The 22,862-nt window shown below is 43.1% G+C and overlaps 1 protein-coding gene across 2 annotated transcripts in view; it reads left to right on the top strand.

Annotated features, from left to right (window-relative positions):
• The window catches only part of LOC117755053 (rho GTPase-activating protein 20-like), a 56,518-nt gene extending 38,414 nt beyond the window's left edge, over positions 1-18,104 (top strand). The window contains exons 10-15 of one of the 2 annotated variants that reach the window (XM_034574546.1): positions 3,634-3,824; positions 4,550-4,714; positions 5,863-5,972; positions 6,521-6,710; positions 13,242-13,356; positions 14,517-18,104. In XM_034574546.1, the coding sequence (XP_034430437.1) occupies positions 3,634-3,824; positions 4,550-4,714; positions 5,863-5,972; positions 6,521-6,710; positions 13,242-13,356; positions 14,517-16,210 (2,465 nt within the window). In that variant the 3' untranslated portion in view covers positions 16,211-18,104. The remainder of the gene's footprint in view (positions 1-3,633; positions 3,825-4,549; positions 4,715-5,862; positions 5,973-6,520; positions 6,711-13,241; positions 13,357-14,516) is intronic. The other variant, XM_034574547.1, reaches the window with a different exon arrangement.
• The last annotated feature ends 4,758 nt before the right edge of the window (positions 18,105-22,862 follow it).

Here is a 22,862-nt window from a genome sequence, read left to right as displayed (position 1 = left end):
TTAGAAGATAACAATTAGTCTTGCTGGGTTTTAACCTCAAACAATCAACAGGTTTTAAACAAGTGGCGGTTTCCAAGCAGGTGTTTGGCCAGTGTCAAGGACGTATCTGTAAATTTAGGGAAGTCGAAGGAGGATACAGACTCAAAATGAGTTTCACTTACAAAGACAGTTTCTCTTTGTGTCAATGTTGATACCCTAAAACATACAGTCAGTTGCTGTTAGTTCTCATGATGAAACAACAGTGAGAAGGAAAAGAGACATCGAGAATGGTGGGAATGGAGTTCTTAGCCTGCAAGGGGTGACAGCAGGGGTTGGGACAGTCTCTGTATCAAAATAAGAAAAACAATTGACAGATGAAGAGGAAGAAACCCCAGAAGGGAAGAATGAGTGTGAGAATAGGAAGATGGAAAGTGAAGAGAGGTGGCACAGCTATTGAGTAAGTCTGAAGGGTCAGAGGAGGGGAAGGAAAAAGAAACGCAGACTATAACAGATGGAGAATGAGGAATTTACAGAGGAACAGGCAGAAAGGGGGACCTCAGAAACGAGAGGAGGGGGGGTGAAAACAGGAGGACGGAGGACAGGCGCGATGACGAGCTGTGGATACAGAGAAACAGATGGAAAAAGGAGGAGATGAGGTTTAGAGGAAAACAAGTCGAGGAGGAAAAGTGTGTGTTTTCCAGTCGAGGAGGCTCCAGTTTGCCAACCACAAGCTTCGCCTCAGATTCCTTTGCCTCAAGTGCAACAGCGCCTTACGTAATCACTCCATTGCAGCGCCGCCAGCGTAGAGGCCTAATGGTTCACACCCGAACCTCAAAGCTAACGATTGTGTGGGTGTATTGAAAGGCAGCCATCGCAGAACCCCTTCACCATCCTGACAGTCTCACATTTTAGCTGTTACCAAAAATATTCAATATCAAGAACTACTCCATGCCCATAATTAAGCCAGGTAGGCCAAACAACCCTAAATATATCGAAACTGTTTATAACCTCTCACTGACTTAATCTTGCTCATGTGCGTTAATTCGGTTAATACTTTAATACTTTCCACGAACTGTTTACTACGTTCATTTTGCAGTGGCAGCCCAGATACCTTGTACAGTGATGTATGACCCTGCTGCATGTCGCTCACTTTACACTTTAACGATGAACACCAACACGAATCAGAAGTTATTAGGACATGTACAAGTTTACTTTCTGTTTGTTTGATTTGCTCTAGAGTTTATGAGACACATATTTAAACACATTGACCTTTTTTTTTTTCTGTTGTGGCTTCTTCATCATCAGGACGGTGTTTGTCAGTTCCTTCTAAACTCCTTTATCTGCTACAAAAACGATTCAGATAAGGTGGGTTAAGGTTTGACTTAGAACCTGGTTGTAGTTAAAATCGTTAAAGAGTGGTACAGCTGAAATAGTCGAACCGGATCCTTTATTTCATTGCATGCAAAGAGATACAGCATCCAGCACCTGTTTTTTAATCTGCCTGCAGGAGACTATTTGTGGTTCGTCTATGTTTCATTCCCCGTCTCTAAAACTCTTCCTCACCAAAGCGCTGTAATGATGTAACGCCTGATTAACAGCGAGGTCATGTTGTTTCAATGATGGCGAGGCCTGCTGAGAAGTGCCAGAGCACGGCAATAGTTCTGTTACTGTTGAACTTTGTTCCAGAGTGTATTTGGGCATGACGCCATGGCAGATCGTTAAATAATGGATTCTGTGGGAGGTATGCTACGTATTCTTTTGGGGCCCTTTTTGGACGAGTGCGTCCTCCACCCACAGAAAGAATCCTTCGTTCGTTAGGAGAGAACCGCCCTCAGATATAAATCACAATCACTTGTGTTATCAATGAGGCATCTCAAGATTCTTGGCAAAAGTTAGTGTTGCCACAATTAAATCTTTACTACAGTGGGTTATTGAAAGATTTACTGCTGCTTACAAATTTACTGATGACAGAAGTTTTGACAGATGTGTCAGAGTGAATGCATCACTTTATTAGCTCTGCCAAAGAGGTCATGTTTTCACACCCGGTTTGTCTATTTGTAAGTAAGATTAAACAATAAGATCTTAACAGATTTCCACGAAACTTGGAAGGAGGTATGAGCTCTAACGAGTGACATTATAGTTTGAGTAATTTTTCATGACAAGTTTCATGAGCCCAAGGTGACATTTTCAAATAGCTTGTTTTAGCCATTTTATAAAAAAATAAATAATTACATTTTAAGATGACGCAACCAGCAAATATTTGGTATTTGGCTCAATAGTTATCTTTATTGACTAATCAATTACTCTCCTTTATCTAATTAATCAATTGTCAATGAACTCTACTGAAGGTATTTGAACTAGAAGTAGAAAGCCACCATGCTGCAGTGTCCTTAAACTTGGTCCCACAGGTTTTGAATCGTGTTGCTGTCAGTTTGTCATTTTGTGTAAGGATGAGATTAAATGGAAATGTTTGCTGTTCTTTTTCATCTTCATACGTGCCAGTGCACACGCAGTATGTGGTTTCATAACTGCAGGAACACGCTGAGCTGTTATGTCACAGAGAACATGCAGACACATTGAAGACACACCTGTAGACAGACGACAAACAACACAGGTAGACATTGTGACATGGCACCGCTGAGCGCTCGACAAGAGGCACACAGTCATAAGCCTCAACACACAGAGGGTCCCATACATAATTCACACACATGCACGGATAAACAGAGACACACTCTTCAAATTAAATGGTTCTCTGGAGCGTGAGGGCATGTCTGCATATGTTTCTCTCAATCACAGATTCTTTGGTGTCTCTGTGTTACACAGTGCGTCTGTGTCTCTTTCTCTCTCTCACTTTTAAGCAGAGATCTTGCAGATTTCACTCCCTGTAGATTTGGTGGCACCTGTGGATACTGCTGGTAACAGCAAACATCCAGTTTAATGGATGCTAGTTGCAGCTTTCCTCCCTTAACTGCAAAATGAGCCACGGCAAGTAAAGACCGGCTGCTGGGCTCAGTCCACGAAACCCTGAAGCCGCGAGATCAGTTTATCGATATTGAGATATGGGTTCCACATACTGATAGACAGCCACTTAATACAGCATTCCTCCTTTAAATGTCACTAAATTAGGTTCTTAATAATACAAATATATATTAATATTTCAATAAGTACACTTTCAGGCAACCATATAGGCCATACTAGGTATCAGTAGTGACTTAAGGAAAATACTCAGGGTGGCCACTGAAAAGTTAGATACACTTCAGTGCACACACAGTTTGTAGTTTCATAACTGCAGGAACAGGCTGAGCTGTTATGTCAAAATGTCGAAGCGGTGAAGACACACCTGTAGACACGTAAACACAAAACCAGGTGGGACGTGGCAGCGCTCGACGAGGGGCACACAGTCATAAGCATTAACACACAGAGGGTCCCATACATGTATATATAGATAAACACACACACGCAAACACACACACTGGGTCTATAAATCTTTCTTTTTCTATTTTTCATAGTCTTTTTGGTCTGTCATTAGATTCAAATAAACATCATGTAAACAGCTAACACACGTAAAGTTTTACAGGTTGGTGAATCGCTGAATGTTCCTGTATTATCGCCTTCAGCTCTCACCTTTCATAACTCTTCCTCTTCCTCCTGCAGAGCCCGGTCAGCAGAAGTCTTTTAAGAGGAAGAGGTCTCTGATCAACTGGCCTTTCTGGAGAGGCTCCAACACACAGCTGGACAGCCTGCCCCTTTCCCCGACCTCCATCTCTCCCACTCAGGGGCGGCTGTTCGGACGACCACTGAGCTCCATCTGCTCTTCAGACCACGGCCTGCCCAAGCCCGTCATGGTGAGTCCAGTAGAGGTCATGTGCACCAGTTCTGGAACCTGTCTGGAGGATGATTTGGGGTCTACAGTGTATAACAGCCGCAGAAAGGGAGATTGAGTGGGAAGCTTTGGAGCTTTTGTCTGATACTGCAGCGCACATGCTGGAATTACAAGAGATGTGATGTACACTCAGAAAAAATGTATCCTCTGTGATCATATTATATTATATAATTATATTTTAGAACGCTAAACTGGATCAACATTAATCCTTTTGATTTTAACTTCCTCTCTCTTCCTTCTTCTCATTTAAAAAGCAACAAAAGCTCATTTGAAGCTGCAGAATATAATTCACCAGACAGATTCCTCCTTTATCAATCAATCAGTCCAACTTTATTTGTATGGCATCATTTGCGCAGGTTAGTGTAGCTCAAAGTCAATGAAAAACAATGAATACAAAAGTTTATAAAAGGGGATGAAGACCTATAATAATAATATTTACAGACGGATACAGTGGAATACAATTTACAACATAGATAAAGTAAGTGAATAAAATAAAGTAATGTCTATAAATCATACTTATTCAAAGGTCAGGCTGAAGAGATTTTAGGAAACGATGAAGCAAAAATAAACCAAGCAATCTTCTTACATAGTACATCTATGGAATGCGGTTCAATTCAGATTATTGGTAAAGAGAATAATATGAAGGGACTCTATTAATGAAGACTTTAATTCCACTGTCTCCTCCAGGACATGCTGGTGTTCCTGTATCTGGAGGGGCCCTACACCCGGGGCGTCTTCAGACGGTCGGCCGGGGCCAAAGCTTGTCGGGAGCTTCGAGACAGACTGGACAGTGGGACTGAGGACCCAGAGATCTCACACCAGTCTGTGTTCATCATCGCCGCCGTCTTCAAGGTAACACACACACACACACACACACACACACACACACACACACACACACACACACGCACACGCACACGCACACACACACACACACACAGGTCTGCTCTGTCTCACTCGTTTGAAGCCAGACAACAGAAAGCAGGAGCGACTGATGTGCATCCAAAGTCACATTAGTTCAGACAGGATAATCTGTCTGTGCACAGCCCGGCAGGCTGCCAGTCACACACACAAGGTGCAGCATTGTTCAACATCCAGGCCGAACAGTCGCTGCAGCGCGGAGCATCCTGAGAACAGCTGGGAGGGTTTTTTTACATTTATTTTACACGGATGATTCATCTTAACTCTTTTTTGGGCTTTAACCTATTTTTTGCAGAATGGACACGGATGGCTGCTCCAGACTAAAATTATGTTTTTATCATGAATATTGGGCTTTACGCTGTATGTTTTCTAATTCATTTAAAAAGTGGGGAGCCTTACAGATGATATGATAATAATATGACAGTGATAGTATCTTTGATACATTGTGAATGATTAAAAATCGTATCCAGGATTTGATGGTGATTTCTGTTAACTCCTAAAGGTGTTTCATGCAGATATCACCTTTTTTAATTTTTCTATTGAGTTGAAAATACAAAACTTTTGCTGGATAAAAATGTGGGTTTTGTTAATTATTTCATGGCATTACTTTGGAATTTACCATTATTTTTGCATTTTATAGACTTAAAAACTATCTCAGATATTGATATCTGTGTTCAAGATCTGTTTTCAACATTAACTATCAGGTTTGTATCCAGGGATGCCAGTTAAACACATTTAAAGTCAGACAACCAAAAATCAAACACAGTTCAGTCCATCAGCTAAAGAACAAGTAAAACAACCAATATAAAATAGGTATTTGATATAGAAAACAATCATGATGATAGACATGTTTGAATTTAGCTAATTCCAATACTGTATCTCCATTAATTATCTCATCTCAGTTGACCACATGCATGTGCAATCTTGTTTCACCATATTTTCAATTTATGTATTTCCAAGTTTTTGTTCTTATTTATTACTTTTACTAAGTGACTATCTTTATGATTCCCGTTGCTGCTACAACACGGCATAATAAAGCATTATCTTATCTTATCTTGTGATTTTATTTCTCCACACAGGACTTCCTGCGAAATATCCCGGGCAGCTTGTTGTGTGTGGATCTGTACGAGCGGTGGATGGACGTGATGGAGGGAGACCGAGGGGAGGAGAGGACGCAAGCTGTCCAGAGGTAGAACCGCTCCCTTCCAATCCTAAATTAAAAAAACAACTTATTTGGTGCCAATCATCTGCTGCAGCAAACACTCAGACACAACAAGTCACACAGACGTTCATTGTGCCGATTGGTGACAAATTAAAGGAAAAGACCTGAAGACGTGTGCTGTGGAGGCTTGTGGCGGCTCAACGCCTCACTGTGGCACTCTGTTGGTTTTTCCTTTAATTACACACTGTTTACGTCTGCACAGAGAAAGTTGGAGAGGGAGAGGGGGCACATAGCTTCACATCCAACATCAACAAACAGAATTCCTTTTGCTTAGCAAAATAAAAAACAAGTAACGCGAAAGAAACAATGAGAATGTGAGTTGAGAAATTCCTGTGGAGCCAGAGAGCAGGAGGCGACATGGCAACACACACACACACACACACACACGCACACGCGCACACGCACACACGCACACACGCACACACGCACACACACACACACACAAGGGAACCAGCCGTTCACCATCCTTTCCTCCTCTCTTTCTTCCGTTTCTTCCTCATCACTCCCTCTCTCAGGTTGCTCCACCTACTACCTGGCGAGAACCTGCTTCTGCTGCGACACGTGATCGCCATACTGCACTGTATCCAAGGCAACGCCCTCGACAACCAGATGAACGCCTTCAACCTGTCTGTCTGCATCGCTCCCAGTATGCTTTGGGCTCCGGCGCCAAGCACCCCTGAGATGGAGGGGGAGGGCACCAAAAAGGTGAGGAGGAGCACGCGCACACACACACTCATTTACACACATATAGAGTGTTTTGTGCAAGGGAGCAGATGATTTTATCTGAAATCTGCAAGGTGAGATTTGAGATTGAATCCACGCCATCATGTTATAGGTTTTGTTTTTGGCTCATCTCCCATAGTTCAACCAAGTGTCACGGAAATCCGTTGGGTAGTTTTTGTGTAAACACACAGATCAACCAACACTCAATTAAACAGACAAGGACTAAAACACAACGTCCTTGGCGGAAGTAAAACGTTATTTTGCAACATGTCCAACTGGACAACACACTGCTACGTGTGTGTGTGTGTGTGTGTGTGTGTGTGTGTGTGTGTGTGTGTGTGTGTGTGTGTGTGTGTGTGTGTGTGTGTGTGTGTGTGTGTGTGTGTGTGTGTGTGTGTGTGTGTGTGTGTGTGTGTGTGTGTGTGTGTGTGTGTGTGTGCAAACTGAGGAATTAAACATTTCAGGGCGATAATAGAAGCAAACTGCTTCAGCATGAGTGTGTATATATGAAACATGTGATCAGGCAGGCAGACACGAGTTTGTTGGATAGGTAAGATACTGCAGTCTTTCTGACACGATTACGCACATACACACATGTGTACACACTGCAGGTGCACATACATGCACACAATATCTCTGTCAGCTCAAAAGCCATTTGTCAGCAGACGGAAGGTTTCCCTGCGGATGTGAGGGTCGACCTCCGAGCAGGAGCTGACACATGCTACCAACACACAGCTGTGACGCACGCACAAACACACTCACACACACACGTTTTCATGTCATCAGTGACAGGCTAAAATCACATTCTTACTCTGCTGAGTCTGAAGCCCCAGAGCTCGGAGCAAGACTTGACAGGAAAGAGGGAAGCTTCACAGTTTCATGCTGATTCTTTAACACACAGGAAAAAACAACTTTACAACTTCGCCTTCAAAAAGTGGTTTCACCCAAAAAAAACACGTTCTCATGTACTTCTATTGATATCTTTCCATACAGGTAACTCTGTATTCACTAATTCACTTTTCTTCTTGAGATTGTTTGTAGTTGTGATGTAAGTGAATGTTTTCCTTAAAGGGGACATAGCATGCAAATTCCACTTTGTTAGTGCTTCTACAGGTTAATGTGGGTATCTGGCATGTCTACCAACCCCAAAACTCTGGGAAAAAACCACTCGCACGTTTTGTTATGGTTCCTCTAAGTCAGAAACGTCATGCTTGACCGACTCGATTGAGCTTCCTGGGTTTTGTGTCGTAACAAGGCACTGGAAGTCTCCCTACATGGTCTTGGCCCCCCCCCCCACCTCCCCCCCCCGCTTTCTCCGCTTGTTGTTGTACCCGTTGAATGTCGGGGTTCGGGGGTAAATGGTGGTCTTCATAGACATGAATTTAGACAGGGTAAAAAGGGTGCTGTTTTAAATGATCCTTGTGGTATTTTGACCAAAGTATGTTACAGACATTTCATTAAGACCCCAAGGAACCATATCAACTTGTGGTAAAATGGGCATGCTATGTCCCCTTTAAAACATCTGTCAAACTGTTTAAGAGAAATACATTTGAGATGTTTGTAACATGTTGTTACAGAGAGCATATCAGAAATATATCGGCTGCAGTTATTCCAACCGTTCCCTTCATTCATTCTCTGCTGCTCTCCTGGAGTAGGTTTCTGGAGGCAACAGGTAAAAGAGGTAGAGCAGACGTCCCTCCCTCCAGAAACGCTTTCCACTTCCTCCTGCGGGTTCCCAGGCGTTACCAGGCCAGATGAGATATGTAGTCTCTTCAGCGTGTTCTGGGTCTGTCCTCCTACCTGTTTGATTTGTATAGTAAAACTGGTTCCTTTTGCAGCAGATTTACTACAAACTCCCTCTGGATGTCGAGCTAGTTACCTATAACTGACTTTTCTTGTATTCGAAATCTCCAGCTCATGACCAGAGGGATATAGACTGTATATAAAGATGAACGACATAACGACCCTGCTTCCTCCACGTTTCTGTCAGTTTAGATCATTCTTATCACACGTGTTCATGGTTTGGACAAGTTTGGTTTTAATTAGTTATTTGATTAAATAAGGGTTAGGGTTGAAATGAAATCTTGTCATTTCATCGTGACAGGACGAAATGGCACGATTGACCACTGAGACTGACTCATGATTGGTACGCGGTGCAGGTATTGCCAGGACCTCAATGCTGTGGCTCCATCCCAAAATTCATCTCTGGAAGTGGGGACACATCGTCCATCTTTAGATACAGTCAGTGTTTGTGACCCTCAACCTCACAGCTGTAGTATTTCATAGTTTTTAGAGATCTTCTTGTAGTAAATCAGTTTCTGGGGCTAAAATCCCCTTAATTGGATTTTGGTGAAGTTATTGATGCTCACTCTTTCTCCATAACCTTCGCCCTCATGGGCAGCCAGACTAACCTGAAATGACTTAAGTCCGCAGCAGAAGCTGAAGCTGCCGCAGCCCACAGGGCCCCCTCACCCACCACAGCCCATCATGTAGTCACTGAGACTTGGAGCACTATGCTTTTGGATTCTTGGTCTCTTTGGAAAGTAACAGTTACTGAGTTACACACAGTCTCAGTGGGTGGCTGGTTTGCTTACCTTTTCAAAAGAGTGCGTGTGTACGTGTGTTTGCACGTGTGTGTGTTTATGCATGCGTGTATGTGTGTGTGTGCACATTGAGAAAAAAATATGCAAAGAATTTCCTACAGAGGACAAGTATGTGTTTTAGCAGTAAATTGTGTTGCTGCTGAAGTACCGCTCAGTTTCTTTCTACACACACACACACACACACACACACACACACACACACACACACACACACACACACACACACACACACACACACACACACACTTGTCAGTACAAGTAGCCTCAACACCCACAAATACCTAAATATCTCCTTCACAAATACTCCCCTGATAACACTTTCCCTCTCACACACTGCTGGTTTGTGAGGCCATCTGAGCACAGACACTCTTTTTCTTGGCAAAAAAAAAGCTTTAAAAAAATAACAAAGTGAGATTTCAACATTTCCCCCCCCTGCGGTCGGGACCAGGGGCTAATTTAAACGTGCGTGCGGGCCCCTGGCCGTGTAATGGCCAGTTCCCAACCTCGTCTGGAGACATGTGAATGCTCAGTTTCAGCCAATTCAGTTGAGCCTCTGTGTCCCTCCTACGTCCATGCAGCGTATAATTTTAATGTTTCTGGCTGTAGCTGTTTAGGAGCTCCCGAGGTAAAAGCAGCTTTGGTGTTTGTACCACTTAAGATGGAGACAGGGAGACATATCATTCAGAGGAAAGTTGTTTTTCTTTTGAGCTTGCTCTTAAAATGTGAAGGAATTTTTTTTTGCTTTCTTCTGCTTTGTTTTAAATTACAGTGACTTTTCTGCAGTGCAGTATCTTGTGAGGGAGGAAAGGCAGATAGGTGGACTTTTTCCGCGTGTGTGTGTGTGTGTGTGTGTGTGTGTGTGTGTGTGTGTGTGTGTGTGTGTGTGTGTGTGTGTGTGTGTGTGTGTGTGTGTTGACTGATGACCTTAGAAATACTCAGAAATGACCTACTAACACACAGCTGTAACATCTGCTAATGCACCCACGCACATGTGCAGATTGTGTACACGCTCGCGGTGTCCTGCTGCAGGATTAATGTAGTGTTGCAGTCATTGCAGAAAGTCCGTTCTACACCTGCGTTCATATTACAAACTAATATTTTTCAGCATTCAGTTTTAATTGACCTTTTTTTGTGAAGAGGTGAAAGAGAGTTGAAGAAAAAGAAGCAGCTCGGAACAGGCTGCTGATGGATGGACACTCTGGATGCCTACAGGCTTCTCTCTAACTATGCTCGGTATCACGTAGCGGCGCTCTCTGACTGACAGTGAGGAATGCTGAACGAGTGTTTGAAAGAGGGCAGGAAGGACAGAATGAAAGGGAGAGTGACAGGTGAGAAGAGAACAAATCAAGAGAGGGAAGTAGAAAGGAAAACCGGAGAGAGGAAGACAGTGAAGATGAAAGTAGTGAAAACAGTACAATTAGGAAGATGTGTTTAGGGAGAAAACTTTCTTTTAATTATTTTGATCAGACTGGATGTAAAGATGGACGACATGACAGCTCCCCAAAAGTGAAGCAGAATCATCTTGATCGCCCCCCTGGTGGCTGGCTGCAGTATAGGTCAGGAGCCATGCCTCCTCCATGTTTTCAGAGGGGACATGGACTCACAAAGATTTAAATACATGTCAATCAATTTTTCCCAAAGTTGGTTATGTATAGTCATGTCCATTTTTCTCTCTGGCTTCAAATGACGACAACAAATCTGCAGGTTTTCATCTTATTTTGCAGGTTTTTTTGTATTTGCTTTAGCTGCTGTTTTTAGCTCCATATGAGTGAATGTAGACAGATACCGATTAAAAAATGTCTCTTACAGTACTTTCTTTGCTAAAAGTATTTTGATGTCACGTTTCTACTGCATGTGTCACAAAAGTTCACATGCAGCGCTTGTGGGGGACACACTGTTGTTGTGTAACGGCAGGTTATGGATAGCAGAGATAGCTGAGAATTACCCATAATCCAAAGAAAAGTGTTGCCTCCGGGCTTTCATACAGTCATTAGGGCAAGTGGTGCACTTTCAGAGGAGATAAAACGAGGAGGACAATGTTGCATCTGCTCTCTGGTTACAACTAGAAGAGATTAACATTTCTCGATTGCCAGCATGAATTAACCGTGGACCTCATTACGTTATATAACTCTGAAAATGCAGCTCTCATAAAAAAAATATTATATTTTATTGCACCGCTGAAAAATCTCAATCTTATCAAGAGACAGGTTGATTATTATTCGAAATGCAGTAGACATTTCACCGTCTTTTAAGACAACTTTTCTAACTTTCAGGGGTGTTGCCTGGGGGCCTTGAGCTGAAAGGGGGCTCTTGAGAACGGTTTATTACGTGAATCCACAGCAAGAAGAACCCCAAGAGCTTTTGGCGATGAGGGCCGACGCAGGTGTGGATGTGCTGTAAAACAATGATTTCTAAGGCGTAATATATACGTTATGTCCTGCCTCCTGCGGCTCTACCCAGACACCACCCATCACTTGACTGTTTCTGACATTTTCCTGTTGTTGTGAATGCGTCTGACCCGAGTTAATGTGAGAAAACGGCTCAGCTTTCTTCCAAAAGCTTCATAATTTTTAAAGTTTGGTTAAAGACTAGAATGGTTCAAAGTCCCTTGAAACACCTCTGATAACTAAATGTGCAAAATGACTGCAGCCGGAGTGTGCAGTGTTTAACCAAACCAGTCTCTTCCTCTGACTCATTAACTGCATGTGGATACCACACATACACACACACACACACACACACACACACACACACACACACACACACACACACACACACACACACACACACACACACACACACACACACACACACACACACACAGACACAGACACAGACATCTGGCCCACAAACAAACAGTGAGAGGCCCTAAAGTCTGTTTGTCTCCACCGTGTTTTCCATAGTGTCATGGTGTCGCAGAGGCCGAATGGTGACAGAGAAAAACAACTCATTTATAAACACAGCAGGCGGGTTCTAATGGAAACTTTCCAGTGTCTCTCAGTCCCTCCGGCGTTCTCCGGCTGTTCGTTTCACAGGACGTCATGTGTTTGGTAAATTTTTCTTCTGTTTAGACTGAGCTGATAATTCCCGTAAAGCACAGTCACTGTCAGCGTGTTGCGAAACAGAGCTGGTTGAAGCAATAACTCAAACGTATTGGAAGCTTCTGCAAAATGTGTTGTTCCCATCGGAGCTGAGATCTGGGTCAGCTGCCTCTAAATATGATGATGATTATTATCTTAGAAGACATTAAAAGAAACGTTACTGCACTAATCTCCAACTCTGCCGTTCCCAGCCAATAAAAGCCAACACATGACGTCATGTGTTATTATCAGGATGTTTTGTCGGAATGCAAATTCTTGTGTAGGCGTTGGAACGTCGATTTCAGCAGCAAACAAATGAACACAGACTTTTCTCGAGAGTGAAAATATGGAACACGGACAAAAACTCTTCAAACCACATAATTATTTAGGTCACAGGGTCACAAAGTGAATCAGGCTGCAGCTACAGTAACAGCAGCCACACGTTTGTTTCAGCACAACAATATGTCAAGTTTAATCAATGTTCAAATGTTCAGGAGGTGGTTTGTATGTGTTTGTGTTCAATTAGGCGCATGTGTGTGTCTGTGTGAGTGTGTGCGAGTGTGTGTTTCATGCGTTCCACTCAGAAAATGTGTGAGTTTGAATTCATGCTGACAAAAACACTTGGAAACTGCATGTTCGCTGAATTACTGCAGAACATTTTGCATCCTCCCCAAAGGAGCTGCTTCAACGAATAAACCTCTGCATAAACAGAATTGCGCCTTCGTCCAAATGTGCAACAATGAAAATGAACAGTCAGCAACTGCAGCGAAGCAAAAAGAATGAAAGGTAAAAGGGTTCACGCTGTAACCGTGTGTTGTTTCCTCCTGCAGGTGTGCGAGCTGGTCCGGTTCCTCATAGACAACTGCAGCAGCGTCCTGGGAGAAGACATCACCTCGCTGTTCAGAAGCTTCAGCCAGAAGAGCAGCAGCAGTGACCACGGATCAGGTGAGAGAATAAAGAGAACAGGGCAGGACGAGAGCACAGAGGGGATCAAGCTGAGTGTGAAGCAAAAGATTTGACGGAGTTTGACAGAGTTGTTTTGAAGATAGAGGCCAAGTCTGTGGATTTTGATTAATTTAGACTTTCTTTGATGAAACCACTGAAATGAAATACAAAACTCCACCGTGTTTATATCAGCAAATAAATCCAACAATGACATTTTAAATTCAACGGTTTTATACATTTGTGGAGATAAGAGGCTGAGAAGGGCTGAGTCGGTGACATGACAAGAATAGTTTGTGTCCAACAATGAAATCTAAACTCAAGATTCAAAGCGTTTATATACAGTCCTGTACAATGAAGTTCTTTCTTATGTAAAGCGATATAATACATAATACACTCTGAAATAAATACTATATAAAATGTGTGTGTGTGTGTGGCAACAGAACCTTGAATTGTTTTCTCAAAGTTCACCAACAATGCTTCAGTGTGCTACACACACACTAAGAAGTTATCACAAGCTGGTTTGACATTGACTGTCTAACCTTGTGTGGATGTGTTTGCGTGTGTGCGACTGAATGGCCGAGGCTCTTTCAGGCCTGTTGATTGGGGTCAGCAGATTGACCTGCTGTAATTTCAGTGATTGCCAGGGTCACAGGTGTCGATTAACACGCCATTGAATCTCCGCATTCATAAATAGCGCCAACTTTTCTTCCCGGGCTCTATAAATAACCACGCGAGGTCAAGGAGCTCACAGCAGGACGGCGCTTTGTCCTCTGTTCCCTCCGGCTCCAGCGGTGAACCGTGACTTTGTTCGTTCAGCTCGCGGGTCAAGATACTGCTCTCAGTGTTTCAGCTTGGTGGATAAGGTTTTTAGGAAGAAACTAAATTTGGTAGTTGAAGCTGCAGCAGTTCCTTTGTAAAGTGTAAAGAATTTCACTTGAAAGGGAATGTTTGTAAAAGCTTTATGATCAAAAGGCTACATTACTATTACGTGAACACAATATTAAAGACTTATTGTTTGGTAAATGATTGAGTTTTGTGTAAAGTTTTGTATGAAAATATCTAGATTTTTGTTGGTTTATTGTTTAGAAGTATAATAACATTCTCTTTCTCCTCTTCCCTCTTCATCTTCCTCCCTCCATCTTCCTTTCTTCTCTTTCCAGATGCGTCGTCCTTCCAGATGAACGACTCGTCCTACGACAGTCTGGAGAACGAGCTGAACGATGACCCTGAGTCCCCCTTCCAAGAGCAGCTGCCGCTCCGTGACAAGGACAAGCCGGACAGCCGCAGCCGCGACTCCGTTATTACCCTCAGTGACTGCGACCCTGACCCTGACCCCGAGAGCGACCTCCTGCTGCAGCTCCCCCCGCTGGCCAGACCCAGGAGGTTCAGCCCTGCAGTTCGACAGCCTCGCACCCGCCAGGCCAATGGCGTGTCGCAGGGTCCCAGGAGGCTGAGGAGAAGTTCGGAGCCCGCCTTGGCCCTGGCGAGCACGCCGCCATCATGCACTTTGATGGCTCACGCTGATTGTCTGCCTGTAAGGAAGGCGAGCTACGATGCCGCCATGGAAGGGGAGCAGGAGCAGGGGGTGGATGAGGTGTTCCTGGAGCAGGGGCTGAACGGGCTGCAGCTGAAGGAGGAGGGGGAGGATGGACGTGAGAAGGGAGGAGCCAAAGTCCAGAACGGAGGCTGGAGGAAGGTGAAGCACACAGCTCCACCTCCGTTGCGACTGGACGCCAGCTGTTCCAGTCTGTCGTCACCTGCAACCTCACCCACCGGCTCCTCCCTCAGCTCTTTAGACTCCGCCTTCTCGCAGTATTCTACTGACTACGCCACCAATGGGGTGATTCCATTGGCTGAGCCTCTTCCTCTCTCCCCTCTCTATCCTGGGCGGCCCATGCTGTCACCCAGGGACTCCCCCCCTCAGAGGGAAGCCATGCCTCTATGTCCACAGCCCACCCAGCCCATCCGGACCACCTCCCACCCCCACGGCCTCCACCCTAACACATGGCTCAAGAGGGACCGCCGCCTGTCACTTAAGCAGTCTGATAACGGGCACACAGACGAGGACTTGCCTGTGGTAAATGGGAAAACCAACCCAACCAGTCATGGCTGCTCCGTCGGTGCCCAGGAGGCGGCGGGAGTGAACCGAAGCTGCCAGCGGAGATCAAGCAGCCCTCCGTCCTACCAGCAGGCTCTGCAGCAACTGCAGCACAGTCGCTCGCCTTTCTACAAGGGGACTGAGAAGCCCCTGACGGTCAAAGAGCTGAGGCAGCTCCATGACCAGACCTGTACCCACAGACCCCCGATCCCAGCCTCTAATAACAACCCCAAACCCCCCATAGGAAGTGAGGCCACACAGAAACTGGCTGGAAACGAGTGTGTTCAGCCCCCGCAGGGTGTTTTCTATGGACAAAGCAGCACCACTCTGGTCCTCCAGAGGCAAAAGTCTCACTCTCTAACTCCGGCCATGGAGGGACACAGAGGGAAGACCCTCCCCCGCCGAGCGTCTGAGCCCACCAAGGTCACTGCAAACTCCTCTCACCCATCCTCCAGCCTCAGCCTGAACAGACCTCGAATCTCTAAGGGTCAGGCCCAGGATGCCGGCCTTAGAGTAACAGACGTAGAGCCCAACCATGCTGAGCCTCGCTTCTGCCTGTCTCCCTCCGCCACCCAGACTGTACGGGACTACTTTTCCTCGCAGGATCAGGAGAGTGCAGATGCCTGCTTGCGGAGGAGTCAGGAGGTGGCACTGGCTATAGTGCAGGGGAAGAGGGAGTGGCAGAGCAGGCGATGCAGCGACCCGCGAGTGGACGACTTCGAGCAGCTTTTTTTCGCAGAAGAGTCATACGTGTAAATAAGAACATTGTACAGACAAACTGTGTATGAGAGATTGAATTTATAAAACTGTTGTCATTATTAATGTGATTATATTCTTCCATATACTCCACCTGGCAGCAGGAGTTAACCCGGTGCAACAAAAAGGCAGTTTACTGCAATGGTACATCCAAGGTTCAAAATCATAAAAGGCAGAGATGCTCCTCCTGCATCAGTGAGTCTCTTAATGGGAATAATCTGTATATTATAACAAACATCTGGCAAAAGTACAATGAAAGTTTTGTTAGTTATAATCCCTAACATTCTTTCATGTTTTTTACAGTGATGTTACATTGAAGATCCTCAAAAATGTATTTATTGAGTATTGATGCCCAATTTGTAAGAAACAATTAACTGAACATCTAGATTCCTAAACATCAGTAACTGTACTGTCAGTACAGGTTAAGTTACAGCCCTCTGAAAAACATGTGTTCTCTGACTGTGTGTCCTTGCTTTACCTTCAGAATGTGAAATAATGAGGGAAGCGGCGAAAATGAAAGATTGAGGAAGTCTTATTTCATTCCTGCAAAAAAAGAAGTGAGAAATCAATGATGTACATTGGCATACGTGTGGTGAATAAAGTTCTCATGTAAAAAGAATGACGTCAAGGACACAACCAGAGGTGACAGATGTTTTAGAGGCTGCAAAAGCACAACTGTTATTTACTGCTGCTCTGTACAATAATGACAATAAGGTCAAGATGATCTGATGCAAACACTGTGGACCTGGTTTTTAGTTCTTTCCACAACACCCGTGATGTTTCCTGCAGTGCTAGAGGAGGAAAACACAGATGTCTCCCACTGTACATACTTGTACCTTAAAAACACAATATATCTCAGAGTATTTTAAATAGCAATTCCACCTTTAATGACCGATTGCATCTGTTGAGTTTCTGTTTCTTTCTTGTGGAGTGTTTATACATCTGAGTCAGTGAAATCAGTGGGGCTGGTATTTATTCGTATGAGCTGATTTTCCAGGCGCACACCACACAGTGTTGTCCTCTGCAGCTCTGGTTCATGTCTCTGTCACCTGCGAGAGGAGGGGAGGGTGGGGGAGGAAGAATAAAAACTGTCGGTGTGTGTGTGTGTGTGTGTGTGTGCTTGTGTGAAAGTCTGCTGAGTATGACGTGATCATTGTCGGCCTGTCCTGAGCAGGAATGTGAGAAAACTTGTGCCACTGAGGGAAAAATCTCTTTAATTCTTGCTTTCATTGCACTTCAATAGTTTCACCGAGAAACCCTGTTAGTCTCACAGGAACGTGAAGGATACGGCCTGCGTGTGTGTTTGTGTGTGTGTTGAATGCACAAACAGTCCCTGTAGCTGTTGTATGTTTGTTCATAATAATATGATGATGTTGCAGTGTTGATTTCTGGTGTGACACTTTACAATTAATGACCTTATTTCCCTGTGTATTACTGCAAACTGTGTAGATACAAACCTGTAGATTATGCAGTATTCTCCAAGTATTACTATGAACTGAACTTTTCCACAGAACAACACTCTGGAATAAGGTCATTGTCATGTGAAGTGTTGCCATTTTAAATGGTGTCAAAATGTACTTTAATCCTGTATTATTAATATTTTAATTCCTCTCTCCATTACAGTGAATTGTGTCCAACATGTATAGCTCTGCATATTTATGATATAGAAATATATATATATAAATATATATAAATATATTATCTTGTTCCTTTGGTATGTTGTGTTGTGTAAGAAATTCATATGTGTATTTTTGTACATGCCAATTCTGCTGCTGCTGTCTCTATAGAAAGTATATTTGCTACAAAATGCACCATTTGTATATTGTGTACATCTGATGTCCAGTGTTCATGAGAACAAAAACCTTTTTAATAAATGTTGCTCTTGTGAAAACTACTTTTGTAGATCAGCTGTGGATTTGTTCCTTAAGTGGAAATATATTTTGGTCTTTTTGGACGATAAATCTCAGCAACACTTCAAGGGAAAACTGTCAAATTTGGTACAAACGTTTACTTGGATTATAATCCATTTTATGAACGCCTTATTTTAAGAACCGCTTGGGAGAATCCTTTTAAATTTGGTAAGAATGTTCATTTAGACTCACTGAGTAACTAGTTAGATTTAGGGGGGTCAAAGTTCATAGTTTAAGGTAATGGTGGCCTCACAAATCATGTTTTTAAACGTTATATCTCATGATGTCTTGTCTAATTTCCATTAGTGCCTTTGTGCAGCATGATTGGATTTAAGGGGACTGTTTGGCAGAGGTATGTAATAAATGCAGCGGCATTCTAGTTTTACGTTTTTCTTTTCTTTTGGTGGTCAGAAGAATAGTTTTGCTTCATCTTCTCATCAAAGTTGAAAACACTAACACCCTCTTTGACATGAAGCCTCCGGTAACTTTCGTGGTGAGCATGTTTACGGCTACCAGACTTTGTAAAGACCAGCTGCAAAACAAAACTGATGTTAATGTCAGGACGCGTCTGAAATATTTTCTGCCGACTCTCAGAGATGTTAGAGGTGAGTCTGGCTGTGTCCTCTACGACCTGGAGCATGATGTAAGCAGGGAGGGAACAGGGTATAGCTGCTGGTATTTATAGTTCAACATACCTGGCAGGTATACCTGTAAAACCTACAATGTACAAGAACATGGGTAGAAGTCTGGTGTGTTTGCCTTCTTGGTTACACGCTTACTTATGGATTTACAGCTCAGTGTCTCAAGGCAGGTGGAAAATTTAGTTTCCTCACAGCAAAAACCTTGGCTGATTTAGATAAAACCTGCTGAAAATAAACACCATCTCTTTATCACTAGAACACAACAGACATGTCACAATACATGGTGACCTTCGTGTTTCATAAAGATCATCAATCTATTCAGTAAAGCTGAGTAAAGTCAGGCTCCAGGAACATCCTTTACATTTTACACAACCAACAAAAAATATATAAATAAAAACATGCAAATCAGGTAGTTTAGAAAAGTATGTACAGTCCTCATAAGATCACAAACACATAGATGTTGTTGAGATACATCTAATGCCCAGCACCACCCATTATTTATATTATAGGTTTATTTAAAAAAATTATAAATGTCAATTGTCATTAATTAATTCCAATATAGGAAGTGAAATGAAATCTTAAGTGTGTATGTTAACTCAATCCACCAATGGCAGGTTCTGTAACCACAGCCTCATCGGGCCAATCAGCTTCGGATTCTCTTGACGTCACAGTGACCCACAGAGACACTTGCAGCTGTGGGATGATAAACAACTGTATCTGCCTGGTTCCTGCTCTGGTTCTCATTCTGTCCTACGCCTAAATTTCCCCCAGGATCAATAAAGTATTTATCTATCTATCCTGGTCCAGCAGAAAGTAGAGCAAATCACAATGAGGTGAGGGGTTCGATTCCCACTGGAGCCAACAGACAACTGCACTGTTCGTGAATACCATGTGCTTTTGATAAACTGCGAGATACAGAAATTCCCATGTCTCCTATTATTTTCTGAGTTTGTAGAGTAGGTCACAAGCTGAACCTTTAACCTCACCATGATCCACAATGCACCACCAGCAGTATTGTTTTCAGTCCGCCTTTTTTTATGTTGCAATGTTGAAGAAAGTGAAAACAAATTCTAGGATCCGCACCTTCAACCAACCAACATTCCTCCACCTATAGGCTAAAACCATATTTCGCCAAGTTAAATAGTGTGGTAAATGGTTCCTGGATTCACACCTTAATCCACATCTGCACCAAAATTGAATTCTTCCAGGGAGCAGGCCACATGCCTCCACCATGTTTGGTTAAAATTAGTGTGGTAGTTTTTGCGGAATCCTCACAACAATCAAACAGACATAGGTGGAAACACAACCTCCTTGGCACAGCTAACTGCTGCTGCAGCATAATCCACTGGTCTATCTGGGCTGTTTGTTGGTGGTATGGTTGGCTGTTAGCGTTAGTCTCTGCTTGAAGCATGTTTCCCTGTTTATGTTGGGTTTCTGTGGAGGTTAAATGATGGATGAATGAAGCTCACAAGCTGTTGTCCTAAATAATGGAAGATGCTACAAACTTTGAGGCCAACAGTTGTTTTCTTTTGAGTGTGTGTTTGTCTGATGGCTTGTTCCTGGTGTCTGAGGTGTCTTACACCCTCAGCCGTACTCCTGGCAACAGAAAGGTTTGCTTTTGTTTTCGCAAGGATGATAAAGGAAGTTTATTAGCCTCTACGTGAGATTCCAAAACATACGCGCAGCTCTCTGTGCAATGAGGTCACGTCTAATAGGATCTTTGCAACTAATGAAATTTAGTCAAAACAGCAGTTAGTCCTGTCGACCCACTCCGAAAAGCATGCAACCCCCTGACCAAGGAAGCCTGGTGATTTACCACATAGTGTTGTTCTGACACACTTTCCTGCTGCATTGAGTGAAAAGCAAACTCTCCCAGCAAACCCCACAGGACCCTCCATCTGACGTCAATTGAGTCTTTTCATGCAAAATATTGCATCATCAGAGGAATAACTACCTGCTTTAAAAGTCCCAGCATATTGAAGTGTTGTTTCTTCCAAGCTGAAACCCACAAAATATAATTGCGCAGTAGTTTATGGTGCTGTGTACACGAACAGAGTCGTTTGAAGAAAAACATGTCAGCTTTCTGTTTGACAGCTTTACATCTCAATACCACAAATTTCAGCTCAGAAGAATTTAAGACCTCCAACAAAGTTCGGTTTCATAACAGCAGAGAGGATTTATGTGAGGACACCAAGAACTGGAGGAGATGAAATGCACAAAGACCTGCTCAAAAGTCAGTGAAGAAGAAGAGTGTGTGTGTGTGAGCATGTCAGCGTGTTTAGGAACATGAAGATCTATGTTTCTAAGCATGTGAACGTCCATGTTTGTGGTGTGGACTCAGTGTTCCCTCTTTTAAATACATAATTTTGTGTGAACTTAATTGTCTCTAATGCTGATTTGGTGACAGTTTGTGTGACTTCACTGCTGTGCCAGATATAATGTACGAAGAGTGAGTCCAGTCGACCAGAGGTGAGAAGTTATCCACATTCAGGTAAGAAAATCCAATAAAAACAGAGGTAAAGCAAATACTGCAGTATTTTTTGAGTCCTTTCAGCATATTACCTCAGCCAAGGAGGTTTGGTTTTCATTGCTGTATTTTATGCAAAAACTATTGAGCCGATTATATTGAAACTTGTGGAAGGGTGGGGTACAGACCAAGTGATTGGTTCCATCAATTTTTTTGTCTTTCTTTAACATTGCGAGACCGGGTGTTAGACTTGTTTCATGCATTGATTCATCTGTCCATTGTATTCCACTAATCTGGGTCCGGGTCCTGGAGGTGCCAGAACTAGTACACTGAAAAAAATTTGGAGTGACATTTACTTAAAAAAAGCTCGGTAACAATTTCCAGTTTTAAACCTTAGGTATAAAATGTACTCAAATTTTGCTAGTAAATTGTACTTAGACTAAGTTAGTATCTAATTTGAAAATGTTGAAATTAACTAGGTTTTATTTACTTTATATCCTGACATTTCTAAGTAATATTTACATATTATTTGATTGATTTTTAACATGAGCTACTTTTGTCAGTACGATTGTTTTACCGTAAGACTTCTATAAAACATGAAATAACAGATGTTTTTACAGAAACAGCACATTTTATTCCCCCTCCAACACTGATGTAAGAGGTTGCTTTTTACCCATACAATCTGGTGGGCATTAAAACATATCTAAATCAGTGCTAGCAGCAGTACTACAGACTTTCATTTGAAACACTTAGTCAGACTAAAACATTTTCAAATAGGACATGTGACCTTTCGGATGCATCTTATATAACACACAGCATTTTAAAGTAAAAGCACTTAAATAATATTTTGTGTAGGGGTATTCCAGATGTCCCTCTCCCTAGCCAAGAGTTCCAGCTCTTCCAGGGGATACAGAGGCGTTCCCAGGCCAGACAGTGTGATTTGTGAAAAGGTCATGTATACCAACCATCACTAAATGTTTGTTCCCTTGTCTTGGGCTGTCTTGTACTTGAAATGAACACATCCCTGCTTCTGTGAGTCTCTCTAGAAGCTTCCAACATAAGATGAACACTGTGGCCGAAAAATGACCCTGCTCAATTTTCTTGTCATCTACAAAGGCTCAGTTTCCTATGAGATGTGTGCCTCAAGTTCCCTTTTCAACAAGTATTCCCTGTTGTCTCAGTGCAGCTCACACACCCAAACATGCACCCTTGCACTCACCTATAATTTCTCAACCACAAAAATGATGACAAATTCACAAACACCCAACATTCAAGCAGACATTTAGAAGATTATTGCCTCAAACACCCCATCAAATCCTGATTTTAACAGGAGAATAGGCAGACATGCACATGCAGGGACACACCCACAGTCTCTTATCTAACATGTGGAACCCTCCAGGCGACTTACCCGCTGTTTTCCACGTGCGAGTGCAAATGCTTTTGTATTTGTGTCCCTTTCATGTGTGTACCAGTGAGGGTGGGAGGGGGGACATGAGCCTGACCTTTGCTTACATTAAAAGAGGGCGATTAGGTCAAACTTTCATCCACCTCTTTGTTATCACCACCTACCGTCTCATCCATGTTCCCCATCCGTAAAAGGCCAAAGAGCCTTTAAAGATATTTTAAAACTATTG

The sequence above is a fragment of the Hippoglossus hippoglossus genome, chromosome 21, assembly GCF_009819705.1.
Source record: "Hippoglossus hippoglossus isolate fHipHip1 chromosome 21, fHipHip1.pri, whole genome shotgun sequence".
Taxonomy (NCBI): Eukaryota; Metazoa; Chordata; class Actinopteri; order Pleuronectiformes; family Pleuronectidae; genus Hippoglossus; species Hippoglossus hippoglossus.
This window is presented reverse-complemented; position numbering and strand designations above follow the sequence as displayed.